The sequence below is a fragment of the Trametes versicolor genome (genome assembly GCF_000271585.1).
Source record: "Trametes versicolor FP-101664 SS1 unplaced genomic scaffold TRAVEscaffold_13, whole genome shotgun sequence".
NCBI lineage: Eukaryota > Fungi > Basidiomycota > Agaricomycetes > Polyporales > Polyporaceae > Trametes > Trametes versicolor.
In genome coordinates, this window is record NW_007360333.1 from 1938571 (window position 1) to 1958640 (window position 20070).

Below are 20070 nucleotides of genomic sequence, written 5' to 3' on the forward strand. Positions count from 1 at the left end.
CGAATGTGGATTATCCGCAGCCATTGTGAGGGTGTCGTTCACCTGTCAGATCTCGACCGGAAACAGCATCAGATCCAACAGGTACACTATGGCTTGACGATCGCAGAAGAGCAACGGTTTCGGGTGTTGAAGCTGCATAGTTCTGCCGGGCGATACAAGTGCTGGCACCTTGCTGTCAGCATCGGCGGGAGTCTTCTGCGCTGCGGTCCGGTGTCTACGCCGCCCGTAGCGCATAATAAATCTGTTTGGAAGCACTTCTATGTGGAAAGCGCGCTGTTTGAATGGCAGTACAGCTTGTCATATAACCCTGCTCGGTTAACCTCGAAGCCTGCGTCGCTCTCCGTCAATCCCTCACAGCTGTATCTCGCCGATACCCCTCGCGCGATGCTTGCTCTCGCCAGCCCGGCGCCCAGTCTGGGACCTACATTTGGGATCACTTTGCTTGGCACGTGTGTAGGTCTCATGTACGTCGTTGCCGAGGCGGAGGGCACTCGAGGGTATCTCGACATCTTGCTGACAATATCCTCTGCAGGCTATATGGTATGACGATTCATCAGACGTACAGATACTTCCACATCTATACTCTGGACAAGAGGATCCTCAAGGACACGGTCAGTTGCGGCATACATCTCACGACTTCTGTTGCTGATCAGTCGATAGGTCCGCGTGTTATTGTATGCTCGTTTTCTCAACTACTGTCTTATCTCGGTGCCGACATGGTTATCAGTCTAGCAGACACCATACATTCTGTGCTTACAGTGCACATATGGTGCGTTCCGCATACCCTTGAACCCTCAACGTGCCGCAACGTGTCGTGCAATAGTTACTACTACCTCGTCCAAAGTCAATCCGATCACGGCATGCTCGAAAATGGCGTTTGGTAGGTCGCACGGAGGACTATTCGTGTGATATTCTCATTCAATTTTGAACCGTATAGGTCCATCAGGGTGAGATCCGCCGCCTCGTGTAAGCTCGAGAGTTGATGATGTGCTATGTGCCAAGACCGTTGGAGTGATCACTGTAAGTCTCTTGATCGGTGTGAAGCCATCCCCTCCTCATTCCGCCATCCCACAGCAGCTCGTCGTCACCATTGTTCAAGGGTGCGACGTCTTCCACTGTTCTCATACCAAACTTATATGCTGAACTATGACCCTGTTCTCGCAGCTTCTACCTCCGACGCATACATATATGTACGTAAGCACCAATATGAACATTCGGGAAGGCGTATAGCTTACACGCTGATAATTCCGTCAGTAAAGGCCCATATCGCTATACAGGTGGTAGTGGTCAGTGAATCTACTCTCATCGGCTGCAGTGTACTCAAAGGATACGACCCTTAGGCGATATCAATGCTTGGGGAGATAGGTATGACTATGATACGATGTACTGTGCGGTACTCATGGAGTCTCCGGAATGATGCAGTCGCAAACCTAGGTGAGCAAGCTCTCTTACGGCTCTCTTCAGGGCGCGGCTAACCAGGCGACAGTTATGACCGTAGCCTTGTTAGTAATCCAACATTCCATCCCCCCTGCACTTTAATCCAACATTCCATCCCCCCTCCACTTTCACACATGGATTCGACCTTACGCTTCTCCAGATTCGAGACACGCAGCCTCGCAACTTGGGCCAAAAGCGCGGTACGTCAAGTCCACCAGGCGACCGTAATACGTCGGCGCTGACATGACGGCTGCGCGTGTCCGCTTCATCAGTGGCTCGTGGCAGTCCCGTACGGATTCACGATCGTCACGGACGTCATCCTCACTACCACCCTCATCCTCTTCCTGCACCGGAGCCGAACGGGCATGCGGCAGTACGCTCACCCAACTGTTGTGACGATCCGAACAGATACATTCACGCTAACGCTGATACCTTTAGTACGGATACGCTGTTGAACACACTGATCGCGTACACGATCAATACCGGTGCGTCCTGACACGAGTGCTACCACTTCGAATGAGTCGCTCAACATCTTTTTCAGGGCTTCTGACATGGTGCGCAATGTGACCTGTGGCATGAAGCGTCCGCATACGGCTCACACCCCCGCAGCACACTCAGCACTCTCTGCCTTTTCTTCGTGCGTGTCCTGCTTCGATCCTGCCGCCATATGCGTAGTACTCATTGCCCAAGTAGACCATCCTGCAGCCCTACAATCTCATCTACTTCGCTCTCAACATGCCCATCACGAAGAGTAAGTCGGAAGACGTTTTCGCCGCATCCATTCCTACTCCTCATAATTCCGTTGCTGATCCCTCGATATGCGTGTCTGTGCAGGTTACACGAACTCTATGCTCACCGTGTAGGTTCCTTTCGCGTTTATGTCCCTCCATGACTGACCTCGTTGGCTACATTTTTCTCACCCCAGCCTCAACTCTCGCCGCGCGCTCGCAGACCGCGCGTGCGCCGCGACCGTAGACCTCGGGACCTTCGGCATGACCGTGTCCCCGGGAATATGTATGGCCCCCCTTCCGGCGCCGCGCGACGCCCCTTCAATTGCCTTTCGGCAGACGTCCACGGACGATAGCAGGTTCGAGTGCTAGAGCGCGCACGTCGCGTGGTGAAGGCGGTGGTGTATCTTGGGGTTTACGATATTGGTGAGTGGTCCTACGTCTTGCGGGATGAGTGGAGAACTGAAGGTTGTAACGCAGTCGGGGCGCGCCGCATAATTTGAATCAGGTTGTAATGTGGTATCGCAATGTAATTCCTTGGTGCATGGTGACTATTCGTGAGTACGGTCGTTTGCAAGTTGAGCATGGGGTACCAAAGAGGCGTACCCCTTCAGGTTCGGGCCGTCCCACGCTGTATGGCGCAGAGAGACCTTTATGTTCGCATATCAACCGGCCTTGCTTACAGTCCGACAGGCATATCGATCCAACCCGGACAGAGCAGGTGCGTCGTGAGAGTCAGCTACAAATGTCCATATTACTCACTAATAACGTATACAACACAGAGCACATTACACGATACAGCGTCCATACAATACAGTCCAGATCCAGAGCTCGACCAGCAAACCCTCCATCCCGCGTCCTCACAAATCCCTCCTGAGCCGATCGTGCAGCTGCCGCCCAAAGTCTCGATAACGCAGCTTCGTCTCCTTGACATTGGTCGCTTTCGCGACCGCCCCCGTCGCCTCCGGCCCAAGCAATTGCAGGATCTTCGTCTGCGACGCCATGTCGCGCGCCCGCCGCCGCTTCGCCCGCCGCCGCAACGCGCCCGGGCTCCGGTCGCTGCCCGTGCCCGGCGAGCTGTCCGACGTCGAGCGCCACGACTTCGCGGAGAGCGGCGTGCGCGGGGTCGTGCGCTGCCAGCCCATGCTGCTCCGCCGGCTCTTCGCGCTGAGCGGGCTGGTGCGCGGGGTCGTGGGCGCGGAGGTGTGGCGCGCGCGTCGGGGCGTCTTTGGGGTCTTCGGGGAGAGGGGCGCTGTGACCTCGTCCGGCGCGGACATGTCGAAGTCCGCGGGCGTGCTGCAGGACGGACCGGCAGCCCCCTCGTCCTCCCAATCCATGTCTTCCTGAGAGCGCTTGTCGCGAAAGGGAGAAGCTAGGGTGGAGGTAAAGAGGGGCGAGGCCCCGCTGCTGAGTTTCCGCTTGCGCCCCTTGCCCTTGGGGACGCTCGAGAGATGGAAGGGCCCAAGCAGCTTCTTGCCGAGTCGCTTGTAGGCTTTGCCAGCCTGAGACCGGCGCGTGGTAGAGCCACCCAAGAGCGGCTCCTCGTCGCTCATCGTGACGTCGGGCGCAGACGCCCTAGGCGAGTCGCGCAGCGACAACGAGGTCAGGTTGAGTTGGGAGAGCGACGCGCGGCGGTTGTCTTGTACGCCACTGTCGGAGCGCATGGCGTAGCGCATGGGTGAGTCTTCCATGTCTTCTTCTGTGATGCCCAGGACCCGCGCGGCCTTCTTGCTCGAGCGGCGCCGCGCTCGCAGGTCCGGGTCCATCTCCTCGTCCATGTCAGGTGAAAGGGGCATCGTAAGGAGCGCGGAGTCCTCCTCGGAGAACTCGCGGTATAGACCTACCGCGTCGACGTCGTTGTGGAAGGTGACAGAGGACATTGTGGGATTAGTGGTGGAGAGGCGAGGCGTCCGGCGCCGAGGAAGTAGAGTAATGAGTGGTGGAGGGAAGAGAGGTGCTTGGTAGAAGCCATGTGGCTCTGAATTTTATAGGCCGCGGCAGGATCTTGTCTGAAAGGTCTTTGGCGGAGTTTAAGATCCATGTCTCTTTGTTGTGAGTTGTGTGAGGTAACCATGCGGCGCGGTGTGGCTCAACTGCAGGACAATCAGCATATGGTGCCGAGGCAAGTCGGTGACAAGATGGGTTGCCGTACATGAAAGGGATATGTCAAAGTGCATGACTTGCCAGACACAAGGACAACATACGGGCTGGGAGTTCGAGCGTGCCCTTTGGCTTGACGGTGCGGGTGCTGTATTTAAGCTTGTGTACAGAGAACGTGCAAAAACATCAGATGCCACATACCCGGGTTGAACGAGTGACCTCCCCATTGCTCGGAGCGAAACGCTCGATACAAGTGGGGCGCGCATACCACTACGCCAATGCGGCAGTGCTTCTCGGGGGGCTGAATCAAATATATCGGTTTATTAACCTAGCGGAAGTCGAAGCGTTCCAAATCCGTCGCAGTTACTGAGCGTCTATTACATCTCCTCGCACTCTCAATATTTCTACTATCTCGACACCTGCACTGATAGTCAGTTCCCTCGCCATCCTCGTCAGCAAGTGCAAAGCGCGATACATTAAACTTGAGGGTGAACGGCGATGCTTCGCACGCCAGATCCGATTCCACTGGCGTAGATACTGCACATTATAATTGTCACTCATAATATGATTGATTATGTCTTATACTACATATGACAGGACAACAAACACATAGCCGCTCAGGACACTGGCAAAATGACACGGGGAAAGACGCAGCGTTGGCCTGCGATGATGCCTGCGACAGCCTCGTACACCCAATGAGAGGTGGGTGAGTAACCTGCAGACCGCTGGGGCGAGCATCGAGCCAAGTTGTTGAGACACAGGAGGACGGTCAGACTCACCATGTGCCTGACGCGCTCACTGGGGCCTTATCGCATGTATGTGTAATCGTTGCAACACGCAGCCGTTTCAATGGCGCGCACAAACGTCGCATACTATACCTGATGCCTGATGGCACATACCAGCAGTACTGTGCCATGCTCGTCAACACGAAAGGTGCCGTTCCACATGCATTAGCGTTGACGTCGCTCCGCGCGGCGCCCGCAGTGCTACACCCCAAGTGTAGGTCAGAACTCGAAAAGCTCGTGCCCAATCAGAAAGCGGCTGCACACAGCTCGCAGAACAAGCGAACTATAGTCGCACGGCGGAATGATGTCCGCGGCCACGTATAGGTCTGCACATAATTGAGGATCTTCCATGCCTCGGGCGGGACATCTGAGAGGCAGAAAGTGGGATGAGACACCATTTACTATGACGGGGAAAAGCCCCTGAAGACACGCACCGTGATTTGATATGTCTTCTATAGCTAGCAAACGTCCTGCGAAAATCGTGGACAGAGACGATGGGAGGCCGACACAACATTACCACCGCCGGAGAGTCGCAGAATGCGAGTGAAGACGCCACAGAACAAATAGAGGCAAGCAAATGCGAGCGCCTCAAAGCGAAGGGAACCTACGGAAACCCGCGGACGAAGCCGGGTGCGCCTGGATTCACGTGACCGAGCCATTTCTCACAAGCAAGACCGATTCCTAGTGGAATCGGAAACAACATAGACATAGCTGCCGGCCGACGGTGGGGTAGGCTCGGACGCTCGCCCGCCTACCTTCAGACCCCTCATTTGCCTGGCCTTAAACTTGAAGCTATAGCGGTTGCTGCTCCCCTCGCAAGGCAGTGGAGGTAGTTCACCTTCAAGGTCAAACTAGTAGAATCTATCGCACTAGCAGTAAGTAGGATCTTATGTCTTTTGTGATCGTTGCACCCCATGAAAAGCTGATTAGATCTAGGATCTAGACCAGAATCTAGATGACTTAATGTGATCACACCCGCGCATCCGGTGACCTAGACCTCCTCTTCCCGCAGCCACAGCTCAGCGCTCATGCGTGTCACTCGTCCAAGTCCTCGTACAACCCTTTCCAATAGCCTGATTTAAAGTGTGAGCTGATAAATTTTGATGTGCGAAGGAGAGCGTGAATATGACGTCGAGTCCAGCGATACACAAGTCGAGCATGATTGCCTTCATTGCACCAGAGGGCTATCCGCGCTCTCGACCCCCCTGGAACGCAACTCAATACAAATGATCACCTGCCAGTCGAGGTTCCCCCATGCCGTGCTCACGCCGGAGGGTCTTTCTCAGGCCACGGCTATTCTAGCTCCTGTCCAGAGGGGTCTCCTGACGTTCCGCTGCCCGCCTGCGCGCCATCGTTCGATTGTGTGGGGCTCCCGCATCCCCTACATAACGACGACGCAGCGACCTCGTTCATCATTACCACCCGCTCAACCATCTCAGTGTCCAACTGCACTCCTCGACCACCCGCTCGTCTCCCCACCACCGCCTTGCAATGTCTCCGCTCGCTAGGACTTCCCCCGCCGCCTTCCGCGCCGCTCTCAAGCGCGCTCCCAGGCAGACGCGGAGCTTCGGTCTGCACCACACGAACGAGCACACCACGCACCAGGTACGCACCGCACTCAGCCCGCGCGCCCCGCGCGGCGTCCGAAAGAACGAGGGACTCATCTCCGCGCGCTCCCCCTGTTCCTGCAGAACATGCCGTTCACGTACGATAACCGGCGGAAGTTCGCAACGCGCTATGCGGGCGCGGCGGTCACCTTCTTCGCGGTGCCGTTCATTGCCGCGGGCTACCAGATGTGAGTACCCCTGGGCATTTGGGAGTGAGACGGACGCCGGAGCTGACGTAGGACGCGGACGACAGGCGCAAGTCTGGCGGCGCGGCTTGAACACATGATTACCGACTACTGCGAGTGTACGTTGAGACAGAGGCCGCGGGTATGAGCTGGCTTGGACGTTGAGGACACCGGCGAACGACGAACGATTTGGATCCTGCTGTGTATCATAGACTTAGCTTCGTTTCGACTTGTACATCGTGCTTTTCCCCGAAACTTGGTTCATGACCGTTGTGATCTGTTGTGATCGTAGCTAATCTAATTGGCGGCTTGTGGTTCGTCGCCACTTTGAGGTGCAATCACATCCGTCGCATTGGTACGTCCAGAAGCTATTCTGTGGCGTACATACTATGCATACATGGGGGATGGGCGCTGTCCTTGCCTGTGCGTGCAGCTACTCAATGTAATTATCACAAGCCATCATACATTGAATTTGCTGCATGCAATTCACGAGTACTAGGAACGTCGTCGGAGATTCGACGGAATTGCAAACATTTGTTATGGTTCGAGACGAAGAAGTCTGAGATCTGAGCACTGGGCGCTTACACAACGGGTTTTCTCCCTCTTCGACGTGGTTTGTGAGTTCGATCCCAAGAATCCCCCTGCCGCCGCTCTATTCACACTCTCGCCTCCCCAAAAGTCGACAAGAGTTCAGGTATCACTAGGAAGTTGCTGTCGGAGAAGAACAGCGGCCCTCGTTCCCACAGTAGTCTACCCGCGCGCGTGCACGATAGATAGCCTTCCGCCAGGGGCCGTCTCTCGCATACTTCTACATCTTCCGCAGGCTATTAACGGACCGGGACACTAGGTTCTCTCCATGCTTGTCATCTTTTGTCATCTTGGAGCGCTGCATACTGCCTATGTGGCATTCTCCACCACCCTCAACCGCATCAGATACCATTGCCGTTACGACGGCCTCGCTTCGATCCTCCGCCCGTGCAAACCTACGTATGTGCGCCTCGGCAAAGGTGCGTACTACGTAGTTCGTGTCCGCGCTTCGCTAAATGCGGCGTTCCTGATGTTCTTTGGTACCTGCTTACCACCCGTGTTCCGGTTTACAGGCAGCCCTGAGGGATGCCCGTCATCCCCCCTCTCTCCACTTCGAGATGCGGCCGGTGGGCCCTGTCATGCATAGGAAGAGATGCGACCATGCACTCGAGGGCGAATTATGCCGGTGTATACGTCTTCTGGAGCTCCCCAAGGGCCTGTATCGTGCCAACAAGGTCCGTGCCCTCTCCCTTGTCCGGACTGGCCCGGTGTGATCCAATTGCATCGAGAGCCTGGAGATGCTCATGAGGACGGAAAGAAGCACCCCCATTTCAAGGTTCTGCATTGCGCAAAGCAGACCACAGTCTGGCATGTGCTCCCGCAGACTCTCCGAGGACCCATGACAGTCGTAGGTGACCCGACGGATTTGAATTGAGACATCCCAGAGAGTTTGGAGAAAGCCTATTTCCCGTAGGCTGTCTGCCACACTCCGGATAGGCTGCTCGCCGGTTGTCATGGGTGAGTGCTGCGACCACGCGGAGAAGTTCATGACTTACAAACATGGTTTCCTAAAGAGGGCACGCGGGATGTTCTCGGCCAACGCCGCAAGCATCGTGTCGTCCGCAGCCGCGCGCTTCAATTTTCTGCGTTGCGATTTGTTCTCTTTGTCTCTGACCACGATCTAGGCCTCGTCTCCGGGCGGCGGAACCGCGCTATGTTTTCCGACTTTGAACGGCTTAGCGCGATCCACATGGATCACCGTGAACGTGTAGTTTGCACCCCATTATCGATACTGAACGTTTTTGCACAGTGCTAACATCACACGCGAACCACATGGTGCGACGGAGCGAGGCCGCAGCTCTCCGCACTCTGGAAGTGCCAGTCGACTTTATGCGTCCATGTCAGAACGGAACTCGGCGCGATGTGGACCGGCGAGACACGACAGCACCTTCTCTGAGTCGCCCGGCCACAAACTCATGCGCTGGAATGGGGCTCGTATCGGTATCACGAGATGGAGCCCTTTCCAAACCCGACGACGCCCAACGTAGCTGGCTTCCCCCGTGCATGCGCTGATCTCCGCTGGAAGCTCTGGGCTGATCACGCCGGCTCGACACACATATGGTCCTGCCCCTCACCTGTTCATTGTCGCAATCGCTTCTGTCAATGCCGGGGGCGTCGACGAACGGAGCGCTCGCATGCGGCGCCCGCACAGGCCAAGTGAGGATCCAAGAGAACGTTAATAATGTATGTCGTGCGCCACCCTCTTTCCAAGACTTCTTCCGCTCTTACCTATTTAGGGCGAGGAGCAGCTTCCGGCTTTACGTTGCAGGCACCGAGCGCCGGCTGGCGCGGGGTGTGCGATTTTCCTACATTTCAGGATGCCGGTCGTTCCTTGTGCACGTTCCTGGGCCAACGAGCATGCTGTGATCGGAGTACACAGCGCGCTCCAGACCGCGCTCCACTTTTTTTTACTCCAGCTCCTGCGGAGGTCGTTAGGACGACGGCGCTCGCCGCCATCTCCGAGACTTGGGTCCCGAACCAAAAACGAGGCGCACCGCTCGTCTAACCAATCTCGTCAGGCGACACAAGGCATCTGCGCGCGCTCCAATCGCGCCCTCAGATGACTTGTTCCCTTGCTCGTGTCCTTCTCGTCGAGAGCTATTCTCAAGGGTCCGCGGAAAAACTACCGGGGTCATGTTGTCGTGCATTCGTGGCGTGCATGTGTGTCGCGCGGTCCCGGGTGCCATTGGCTGCTCTCCGAGGATGGCTATCGATAGCCGCGGAAGCAAAGGATCCCGGTTCGCACCATCAAGACTGCCGTATATGTCTTCTCTCCACAGGTCTCGCGACGCTTGGGCGCGCGGGGACGGTCCTTCCATTTTGTTTTCGCCTGACCACCCCGGTCTTTTTGCGCAGCGTCTCGACTCCGGTTCCCCTCCGCGCGCCGACTATTGGACAACGTCGTGTGCCTTGCGTCGCACGAGGGCCACTCCGATCCGGTACCAACCCCGATGCGCCCATCGCCGGCTCCGTAGGCTTTACGCAGCGTGATCCACCGCGGCGCCACTCTTTTCCATATCTACCTGGTTTGGGCGGACGCGGACATGTATAAAGGTGTGTCGCGTCGAGGCCTTGGTCTTTGTCGTGGGCTGCATTCCTCCTACCCCCCGAGGCACTCCCAGCACACACCACGGCATACCACTCTCCGTCTCTGGTCCTCACGATGTTCGCCTCCCGCACCCTCTTCGCCTTGTCGACGCTCGTGGTCTCCGCCCTCGGCGCGACCTACTCGCAGACCGACAGCCACCAGGGCGACGGCTTCCTCAAATCGTTCACGCACCAGGCCATCGCTGACCCCACACACGGCAGAGTGTAAATGCTTCCACCGCGCTACGCTCTGGCCCGCGGACTGATTGCGGATGCTGTTGTAGGAACTACGTCGATCAAACGACTGCGCTCGCGCAGAACCTCACCTTCTCGTCCGGAGACCATTTCGTCATTCGCGCCGACCACACCACCGTGCTCAGCGCGAGCGGCCCCGGGCGGAACTCCGTGCGTCTGCAGAGCAACAAGCAGTACACGACACACGTCACAGTGTAAGCCCACCCGTTATGGCTTGTCCGAGCTTTCTCTGCAGCATCGCTCACGCTCCGCCCGCGACCAGGTGGAACATCCGTCACATGCCCCAAGGATGCTCGTGAGTGGCGGAACGTGTCTGTCGTCAATAGAGCCCTCTCTGACAGGCGTCTGCAGCACATGGCCCGCGCTGTGGGAGGTCGGTGCGGACTGGCCCAACCAAGGTCGGTCCCGATCCCACGCGAAGCGTGCTGAGTTTGGAGCCCGTGATTCTAACGTCTCCACAGGCGAGATCGACGTGCTGGAGGGCGTCAACGACGTGAGCCCGAACCAGTCTACGCTCCACACCAGCTCCGGTAAGTCACCGGCCTCTGGGCACCTCCGCTCGGTTGCGCTATTCTGGGACTCATGTCGGATTGCCACAGGATGCTCGATGCCCGCGTCTCGTTCGCAGACGGGGTAAGTTCTGTCAGCGAGTGGATCCACCGTCATGTGTGCTGACGCCATATCAGGACCTCCGGCTCGAACAACTGTGACGTCGCGGCCACAAACAACGCGGGATGTGGCGTGCAGGCGAACAAGGCCAACAGCTATGGCCCTGGCTTTAACAACGCCGGCGGAGGCTGGTAAGTCCACCACCACCCGCGCAGCGATGCGCGCCCGCCATCGGGCCCCGCTGATCGCGTACATTCCGCAGGTATGCAATGGAGCGCACGACATCGTTTATCAAGGTCTGGTTCTGGTCGCGCACCGACGGGTCGGTGCCCAGCGATGTCTTGAACGGCGCGACCTCTATCAACACGGACAACTGGGTAAGCCCGACGCTTCGCGGACGTTCCCGTCGGGAGCGCCACCACTGACGTCGCTGCGATTCGTAGGGCACTCCGTACGCGTTCTTCCCCAGCCAGTCGTGCGACCTGAACTCGCACTTCGGCGCGCACAACATCATCATTAACCTCACGCTCTGTACGTCATCGCCACGATAAGCAAGAGTCAGCCAATCGAACTGACGTGTCTGCTCTTCCCTCAGGCGGCGACTGGGCCGGCGCCGTATTCAACCAGGACGGCTGCTCCGGGAACTGCGTCGGTAAGCATTCCTGCCGCGCGCCGCCGACGTACACATCCGCTGATCTCCACCCGTCTCTGCATTCTAGACTTCGTGAACAACAACCCGTCCGCGTTCACGAACGCGTTCTTCGACATTCAGTGGCTCAAGATCTACGGGTGAATCCCCCGTACTCTCCCCGCTGCTGGACAGCGGATGATGCTTAGCGCTCCGGCGAATGCGTCGGTGGCGGAGCATTTACGACGCGCGCGACGATCTCTCTTCCTCTCTGGGTCTCTTATGCCCTTCCCCCTGTAGCTGTTTGTGTATCATTAGCCGGGTTGTGATGTGCGCTGTTATGTAGACGTTATGAATCAATGAGCGCACACCTGTGGTGTTGCCGGTGTCGAGATTCTTTCAACTGGTCGTAAGGTGTATCTGGTGGTGCGGGAGCGCAAAAAGGGCCTGGCCGGGAATTGAACCCGGGACCTCCTCCAAATACTGACTTATTGTCCCTAAGAAGGAATCATACTACTAGACCACCAGGCCATATCCGGTTGTCTGGACTTGCAGTCATATCGCTGCTGGCCTTTTGCTCACCGTATACAAATATCAAACTCACACAACTCAAGGACAACGCCAATCCCCCATGCGGTATACACTACAGTGCAGGATTCTAGATCTGGTACAAACATCACCAACTAGTAACGGAGCAGCCGTCAGTATTCCGCTTGTCTGTAGGACGAAGACGCTTACCAGTACAAGACCCGGACGTATGCGCTCTAACACTCGAATCCGCTATCGTCCGTGGACATCCGCCTAAAAGAGATCGAGGGAACGTTGCGCGAAGACGGAAGGTGGCTGAGGCGCACGCTGGGGGATGCAGCCATGCCGAAGGTTCCGAGGTCTCCGGTCGTCGCGCAGGCACGATCTGCGAGCGCGTGGCGGGAGTTGAGGCTAGTGTGTGGAGAGAGGAATCAGATCTCAGAGCGCAGTCGTGAAGCAAGAGGGACGTACACGGTGAGCATCGAGTTGGTGTAGCCTATGTATGCAGGTGCACATGTCGGAGGGTCAGTGATGAAGCGAGCGGAAGTGAGGACGGATGCGGCGAAGGAGGCCCGCGGCTTACTCTTCGTGATGGGCATGTTGAGTGCGAAATAGATGAGATTATAGGGTTGTCGTATGGTCTACCAGGAAGAGGACTGTCGCTCAGCTGGAGAACTGGTGGGTGGCCGTAGGAAACGATGGGGATACGCACGAAGAAAAGGCAGAGCGTGCTCAGAGAACTATGGACGGCATGAGACGTGTACGGACGTGTCATGCATCAATCTAGTTGCGCACGTTGTCAAAAGCCCTGCAAACAGTGTTGAGTGAGCCACTCCTTCAAAGCAACATCATGCAAGACAGGACGCACCGGTGTTGATCGTGTATGCGATTAATGTGTTCAGAAGCGTATCCGTTCTGAAAGTGAACGTGGATATGCATCCATTCGGAACGTGACAGGGACGTAGGGGACGCACTGCCGCATGCCCGTCCGACTCCGATGCAGGAAGAGGATGAGTGTACTGGTGAGAATGACGTCCGTGACGATCGTGAAACCGTACGGGACCGCCGCGAGCCACTGATACGGAGAACGCGAGCAGCGGACGTGTCAGCGTCGTTGTACGCGCAACGAGGGTCGCCTTGGGGGCCTTGACGTACCGCGCTTTTGGCCCAGGTTGCAAGACTGACTGTCTCGAACCTACCGAGTCGTAGCAGGGTTGGAAATGTGCCCATCTGTGGCATGTAGAACAGCAAGATACTGACAAAGCTACGGTCATGACTGTCGCTCGGTCAGCCGCGTTGTGAAGGACGAAAGAGAGGTAGCCCACCGAGATTGGACACTGCAGCAGGACAAAGCATAAGAGACTGGAGGCTATATAGGAACGATGACGATGACATACCTATCTCCCCAAGCATAAGCATTGCCTAAGTGTCGCGTGCGATGAGTGCACGGCAACCGATACGAGAGGACGCACGGACCACCACAGCTTGTACAACGACATGTGCTCCTACTGAGAAAGGTGCGTGCGCGTGAGCCATACGACCGTGAAGATGTTCGCACTATGCTTACTGATGCGTATGCGTCGGAGGTAGAAGCTAGAGGGACAAGACGATGGTTCAGATAAGCCCGGAATGGAAACAACAGAAGACGTCGTACCCTTGGACAATAGTGACGACGAGCTGCTGTGAGATCACGAGATAAAGAGGATATATCTCCACAGTAGTGCGAAAGAGACCTACAGTGACCAAACCAATGGACTTCGCAAAGAGCGCTCTGTCAACTTTCGAACACATACGAGAGGTCGTATCTCACCCTGATGGACCTATAGCAAATGAAATTAAGTACGGTTATAGCATATGAAGTTGTCAGAAAGACGTACCAAACACCGTTAAGCAGCATAGAGTGATCTGCTTGGCTCTGAATGAGGTAGTAATAGCTACCCGCGCGGCACGATGAGATCCGCACTTCATATAGTAACGTGAGACATACCATATATGCACTGAAAGCATAGAATGTATCGTGTCTGCAAGGCTTGCATCCGCGTCAGCGCCGATATTAGATACCCATGAGAATGAAAGTCTACAATAGAATGCGGACCTATAGATCGGTGAGCAAAAGCCTAGGTCATGAGATATATCATACAACTGACCGTCGTCTTGAGAATGCCCTTGTCGGAGGTATACATGCGGAGGTACCTATACGTCTGATGTATTGTCATACCGTACAACCTAAAGCGGATGTTTTCAGCAACGTTTCGAAGAACCCTCGACTGCGCTTCGCTTCAGTGACGACGTACATAAGACCAACACATGTGCCGATGAGGGTGATCCCAAATGTAGCCCCAAGGTCGGGAGTCGGGCTGGCCGCCTCGGTGAATGCAGATGTTGCGATGTCCATCGAGCGAGAGATGTCGACGAAGTACAGTCGAGGACGACGGACGAGAGGCGACTTAGGCGTCCAGGCCGTCCAAGTAGGTTTATATGCCAAGCTGCACGGCCTTGTGAAGAGTGCGCTTCCGCATAGAAGAGCTTCCAGACAGATGTCGTACATGCTGCGCGCGGCGGAGACATCTTGCGAGGCGGTCGGACAGAGACGACGAGATGCTGACGGCAAGACGCCAGTGAGTCACCAGTCCTAGGAAACCTCGACACCCGAAAGCGTCGTTCTTCGATCGCTATAGCCACAGTATAGGTACGAGATCTGATGCGGTGTAGAGTCGGGCCGGTGAAAAATGCCTTGACTATGGCCACATAGAACCTGTGCTTGAACGTGCGTGTTAGTGCCGGTCTTCGCAAACGGATCTGTCTGGAGAGCAAATGAGGGTCAACATAGCGAACTTGAAATGTATAAGTCAACAGTTAACAAGCGTGATAAACCCCCGCTCACAAGTGATCTGCGTTTCTGACTGTTCGTGGCGCCTTAAGTTGATCATATGTATCAGAGCCACGCGCTTAGGAAGTTTAGAGGATGGTCAGGCCATAAGTGTCGCGCCATCGTTGCGGCAGGACGTGTACGGTTTAGCGTCGGCGTCCGAGACCTATGTATCTGCAGAGCACGGTTCTTTCACCTGGAAAGTATTCAGGAAACGTAGCGAAGATTCGAGTAGGCTCATACCCACGTAACTTTCGACGAAGGGTTTCCCACTCGTCAACGACAGGCGTCCCAGCATGATCCGGCCTGTGCTTGGAAAGCATGCGATGTGGAATGGCGCCCCAGTGTGCGGATATGTGGGAGGAGGAGCGTCAAGCTGTGCTTCCGACCCGGAGTCGTGTCCGGAGGCAAGAGCGACGCGAAGCGCTGAGCCCAGGTACCGGGCCATGGCGGTTGGGAGCCTCGTGGCACTCGGCAAGCGCCGGGGTCCAAACGCGTGGAAATTTCAGGCCCTCTCTTCTTCAAGGACCTTCTCCTCCTGCACCACCGACACCGACATATCTACATCAAGAGCGGCGCATGCGGGAGCGTTACTCACATCAGCCCGATTCGCTCTATCTTGTGGCGACTGAAAGCCTGCCGTCGCGCACTCGCCACCTTTTTTGCGGATAACACTGGCGGTTGGACGGAGTCCACTCAGGCTTACCCCAAAGTTTATATCGAACGCAAGAAGTGCTTCTTTTTCATTTGGCCGCCATCGGATTCCTAGCGCGGCTACGATGTAGGTGGAGTTCCTGAACGACCCAGGTGAGTGCCAGTGCTGGGGTGACTTTGAGCAGCGCCCTGAATCGTCAAGAAAAGTCGTCTGTACGTACAACCCGTAAGCGGAGTCAGGACGCCTCAGCATCAGGCGGTGCGACGACGCGACCAGGATGTCTGCACGAAAGTCCATAACGGTACGTCGGTACCCTTCCCCTTCGCACTCTCTCGGAGAGCTCGGTGTTAGAGGCCATCACGGTGCCTCCACCCGGACCGCATATGCGCCACACAGCGCGGGCGGCGTTCTTCCCCGGCGGATTCCGCTGGCACGCAGAGACATATGTCTGCCACCCGAGACGTCTGAGCTCTGCAAGTGTACGGAGTCAAGATCTCCGCGACAATGACAGTCTCTCCGGGTGCGTGCGCATGCCGCACGGAGATTATTCCCCCTTATGGTTTGCCCTGCAGACCCTCACGCCTGCTCGCCGAATGCCCTTCGCGCTCACGCGCACCTTTCTCGCAGCCACACTGTTCTCTGGAACCCAAACTGGATTTAAAGGAAGCATGCGCGTTGCGTTGACATGGGCGGGAGAGCATGGCTTGATCCTGCCTATATCGGACGTTCACAGTATCCACCCGACCGACGGAACCCTACACCCGGGTCGGAGCATAGGCGCACATACCCGCGAGCTAATGACCGGAACCGCTCACTGCTGCAGGCAGGCGTTGTTCGCTGCATTGCGCGTCAGTTTCTCTTTACTCTATAGTGGCGAGAGACGGGTACGTACGATTAGCAAGGACTGCGCGGCGTGGGACGACCCCTCGATCAGGAAGAAGAAGAGCTCGGTGTTTGCGGGAGCCCGCGGCGTTCGTAAGTGCCGTGAACCGACGGAGGACTCAGGAGCAGGAAGGATGCGTGGTCACTAGCAGGGAGATCGGTGTTCCACGAAAAAGTGCCGTCCGTGAGGCTGAGGTGGCGCTCGGAAGTCCGGTCGTGCACGATACTGAAGAAAGCGGGGTGTCAGAGAGGCATATGGTAGGAGCATGGTGGTTACTTACGATTGAGAATGAGTAGCAGCGCAATCGGTATCGTCAGTAAATAAGCAAGACGCGTCCCAGGGAAGGGGACCGTTCGGACCAAGTTGAAAGGCGCTATGAGATATCAAGGTAAGCACCTTGTTAGTTTACGGCGTCACGAGGTGTACTTACGAACGCCACCGGTCCAGGTCATCACAGTGGTCTGGCATTGCATGGCGGAGGCCCTGCAAGGAAGTCGGCTTCCGAGAACCGGCTTTGGTAAAACTCCACTCACGGGGTGTCGGTGACGAAGGGTTCGATGGCGGCCACCGAGGCGGCCATGGCGACGACGACAGAGGGAGAAGCGCAGTTCGAAGTTGTCTAAGAGTATGCTCCGAGTCATGGAGATGGAGTTCGCGAGTACGCTTACCTGAAGCTAAAGACATGCGAAGACCTCGGTGAATACGCATAATGATCTACATAATACATTATTCTACGATGAATGGTTTGCGAGATCGCGACATATCGCCTGGTATCTTTCTCGGCCTGTGAGCCTGCAACCTCGCTATCGCGTTATTTGGAGGTAGCCGCCGTAGCCGAGCGCAACGTTAGTCAAGCTAGAGTCTCTCGGTGCTGGTGCTCAAGAAGAGCTCTCCGGCTCTGGAAAGCCATGTCCACGCTCGGATACATGATTGATGCGGGCATGGCGTTTGAAAGTCGTCGTGGTCGGGCGGACCGAGCGTGCGCGGTAAAAGTACAAAACACTGCCACGAAGATAGATCTTCGGCCTTAAATCTCCTCTTATACTGCAAAGAGTCTCTTTTTCCTATAGGTCCGCCACAGATTGAAGAAGCCTACAGAACGTTATCAATTTAAGTACGCAACTGCTGCCGCCCGCGAGCGTCGACCGACCCTCCGAGTCATAGATCATGCATTGATTTGTCGATTTCAGGACGTAACACGGTTACTATGCCTGATACGAAAAATGATGTCAGCTCTATACAAGTAACGCGACACGGATCACTAAACCTTCATATCTGGCTTCAGATACCTCGCGTACCAGAAGAATATGCCGACTCCTCCTCGCTCCTCCGAGACGACCGCGAGCTGGACCGTACTGTGTGCGCCGTCGTCCGAGATTGTCCGAAGGGCAAAGGCAAGGGGGTGGGAGACGGAAGGCTTGCTCTGGTCCATAAGCAGCATGTCACAACGCGACTGCGTGAGGGTGACGAGGAGGATTATAACCACCGGGTACATAGCCTAAAGAAAGACGTATTGGTGGGTGAGCGGCGGCTATCATTATCTTGAAGGTGCACTTTGCTGGACGCGGCACTTACGATGAGCGGAGTGATGCATGTGGGTAGGAAATAATTAATGAACCAGCCGAAGCGGTAACCATCTGAGTCTTCAGAAACTGCACGGGGCGGATCCCGTCTGTATAGCTGAATTCCGAACACAAAAGCCTGCCACGTGAATTTGTGATGTCAGAGAAAACTCCAACGTTAAGATTGAATATCACGAGATGAAGCGAGCATGAGGTATGAAAGTCAAACACGCACCCAAAGCAGGCAGTACACTGCCCCAGACCCGACCAGTACACCCAGTACTCGCTGAACCTGTGTGCGACCAGAGAGCGCCTGTAGGTTTGTTCGTATGAACCGCCAATGTTGCCTATTTACAGTCAATAACGGGCGGATGAGCGAGCAGTGTCGCATATGACCATGGTACATACCAAGCTTTGAATGCGACGACAGATGTTGCGAGTACATTTGTTGCCAGCGAAAGAACCGTCGCTGCGAAACCGTAGTCAGTCCCTACATACATTCCGCCTATGTCACGCCCCGTTTTGCGTCGCAAATTCGAGTCGCACGCGACTCGCGCATCCAAAACGCCCATAGCTGTGACATCATAGGTACATGTTCAGTGTTATATCATGTGGGGACGTCAGAGTGTCATAAAAAGACCTACCGAAAGTGAATCCGAGCAGTGCAATTGCGAGCACCCGAAGGAAACGCTGTCTCGGATAAAGTGCGAGCGCCCTCCACCAAACGATCCCATCTCCTATGGCGATCTAAGAGGATCCAAAAATGAAGCGTCAGAATTGACCCACTGAGCTCGAGTATACGGCCGCAGCGTGCGGAAGAATGGCTCCAGCTACGTACGTTGATGGTCAGAATTGCTGTTGAACCGCAAGTGTTCAGTCGATCATCTGAGCTAAGAAACTCTGCCCCTTGTAGCACCTCACGCGGTATTGCGTGCATCTCATAATAACAGCTTGACTTCAGCGTCGAGGCCTCTTCTGAATAGATATAGGGCGGCGGGTGCTGAAAGTTTGTTAAGAAACATGCAAACCCGTAGTTGTTGTTGATATAATATATGGCGAGCGCTCGGAGGTGACCTAGAGCCTGGAAGATGATGTGCAGGTCCGCAATCCAGTAATACAAGTTTGATACCCAGAGAACAAGGACGGCGAGGACGAGAATCTGTGTTGGTCGCTGTTTAGGCCGCCTGCGACTGCTACGGAGATGAACATCGACGGATCAGCGTCCCCGTAGATAACTGGAGAACTTTGTGACATACATGATCGCGAACAGAGACATCATAACGAGTATAGTCAAGGCAGCTGTAGAGGTGTCGTTTAGCGTGAGGATGCCGAGGGGAAATGAATGTCACTTGCCGCATGCTGATGACCGTAAGGCTATATCCATGATCGCGTAGGGAACGAGGCTGGCATAGGACTCTGACCATTTGTCCGACATGGTATTCATAGCATGTAGGCCATTAGTGAGGCTATCAAGTCCAGCGGAGGAGAGGCGGAGAGTGATTGTGGCGGAAGGTACTAGATCGGTGCTGGATGGTATAAGACTTGAATGCATGGCGAGCTATGGGAAAGAGAGGTCGCTCCGGTACACATCATGAAGGACATCGTGCTCAACTTATAGGTTTTTTGCAGACGGGTGCGGCACTCTCGCGACGATAGCAAGTCGTGGTGTTGTACCTTTAGCGGAACAAGGTCATTGACGTCAAAGTGCTACGAGCGGAGAGAATTAGGCTTCTAACCGTTACGAAAACACGAGTTTTTGTATTGTGCGGTCTAGCTCCTCTCGACACACCTCGAGGCTCACTCGCAGCACAGACGCGCATCTATCAGATTGAATTCGATGCGCAACCACGGGCACAGGCAGCTTGAGAAGCTCGAGGCGGAGATACATCAAGGTAGTCAATGATGCTCCAAGAGGATGTGATCAGTTCAGATGTTACGGCCGCCATTGGGAGGCCTGGGGATACAAAGCCGCAGAAATTACGCTTGAAGAGCCTATTGGCGTTAATCTGTACTCACTCCTTGATGTAGCATACCATTGAAGTGTTGCCGTAAGAGTTTTTGGACT

The 20070-nt window shown here is 55.6% G+C and overlaps 7 protein-coding genes and 2 non-coding genes across 9 annotated transcripts; 4 read left to right on the forward strand and 5 right to left on the reverse strand.

Annotated features, from left to right (window-relative positions):
* Positions 1–384: 384 nt before the first annotated feature.
* On the forward strand, positions 385–2537 carry TRAVEDRAFT_53496 (uncharacterized protein; the record flags this gene model as incomplete). Its single annotated transcript, XM_008046386.1, has 19 exons — positions 385–464; positions 533–611; positions 661–674; positions 728–769; positions 824–880; positions 938–947; positions 1003–1020; positions 1075–1100; positions 1165–1190; positions 1255–1286; positions 1341–1365; positions 1423–1434; positions 1487–1502; positions 1876–1922; positions 1979–1991; positions 2047–2074; positions 2131–2188; positions 2272–2296; positions 2363–2537. The coding sequence occupies 19 exons, from the start codon at positions 385–387 to the stop codon at positions 2535–2537; spliced, it is 783 nt and encodes a 260-aa protein (XP_008044577.1).
* Positions 2538–3025: 488 nt separating this feature from the next.
* TRAVEDRAFT_53497 (uncharacterized protein) lies at positions 3026–4045 on the reverse strand (the record flags this gene model as incomplete). The annotated part of the gene is made up of 1 exon (XM_008046387.1): positions 3026–4045. One exon carries the CDS (start codon positions 4043–4045, stop codon positions 3026–3028), a length of 1020 nt encoding a protein of 339 aa, XP_008044578.1.
* A 411-nt stretch (positions 4046–4456) lies between these two features.
* On the reverse strand, positions 4457–4550 carry TRAVEDRAFT_t239. Its single transcript has one exon. It is a non-coding gene; the product is annotated as a tRNA-Thr (tRNA).
* A 1823-nt stretch (positions 4551–6373) lies between these two features.
* On the forward strand, positions 6374–7201 carry TRAVEDRAFT_75229 (uncharacterized protein). The gene is made up of 3 exons (XM_008046388.1): positions 6374–6655; positions 6742–6845; positions 6911–7201. The coding sequence occupies exons 1-3, from the start codon at positions 6542–6544 to the stop codon at positions 6933–6935; spliced, it is 243 nt and encodes an 80-aa protein (XP_008044579.1). The 5' UTR covers positions 6374–6541; the 3' UTR covers positions 6936–7201.
* A 1050-nt stretch (positions 7202–8251) lies between these two features.
* On the forward strand, positions 8252–9401 carry TRAVEDRAFT_31998 (uncharacterized protein; the record flags this gene model as incomplete). The annotated part of the gene is made up of 2 exons (XM_008045872.1): positions 8252–8387; positions 8444–9401. Coding segments are annotated over exons 1-2 (202 nt in total), but the record flags the coding sequence as incomplete, so codon positions are not given.
* A 691-nt stretch (positions 9402–10092) lies between these two features.
* TRAVEDRAFT_134721 (laminarinase) lies at positions 10093–11673 on the forward strand (the record flags this gene model as incomplete). Its single annotated transcript, XM_008046389.1, has 11 exons — positions 10093–10241; positions 10301–10465; positions 10534–10566; positions 10623–10669; positions 10733–10801; positions 10871–10904; positions 10958–11071; positions 11143–11257; positions 11324–11411; positions 11476–11532; positions 11600–11673. The coding sequence occupies 11 exons, from the start codon at positions 10093–10095 to the stop codon at positions 11671–11673; spliced, it is 945 nt and encodes a 314-aa protein (XP_008044580.1).
* A 278-nt stretch (positions 11674–11951) lies between these two features.
* On the reverse strand, positions 11952–12039 carry TRAVEDRAFT_t238. Its single transcript has one exon. It is a non-coding gene; the product is annotated as a tRNA-Pro (tRNA).
* Positions 12040–12272: 233 nt separating this feature from the next.
* TRAVEDRAFT_75231 (uncharacterized protein) lies at positions 12273–14463 on the reverse strand (the record flags this gene model as incomplete). Its single annotated transcript, XM_008046390.1, has 21 exons — positions 14331–14463; positions 14184–14262; positions 14118–14131; positions 14024–14065; positions 13914–13970; positions 13847–13856; positions 13774–13791; positions 13691–13716; positions 13604–13629; positions 13513–13544; positions 13434–13458; positions 13362–13373; positions 13297–13312; positions 13192–13231; positions 13011–13111; positions 12905–12951; positions 12832–12844; positions 12749–12776; positions 12620–12677; positions 12508–12532; positions 12273–12447 (listed from the first exon to the last, which is right to left on the reverse strand). The coding sequence occupies exons 1-21, from the start codon at positions 14429–14431 to the stop codon at positions 12273–12275; spliced, it is 945 nt and encodes a 314-aa protein (XP_008044581.1). The 5' UTR covers positions 14432–14463.
* Positions 14464–16490: 2027 nt separating this feature from the next.
* Positions 16491–17023, reverse strand: TRAVEDRAFT_53501 (uncharacterized protein; the record flags this gene model as incomplete). Its single annotated transcript, XM_008046391.1, has 4 exons — positions 16491–16668; positions 16724–16816; positions 16870–16926; positions 16977–17023. The coding sequence occupies 4 exons, from the start codon at positions 17021–17023 to the stop codon at positions 16491–16493; spliced, it is 375 nt and encodes a 124-aa protein (XP_008044582.1).
* Positions 17024–20070: the final 3047 nt, after the last annotated feature.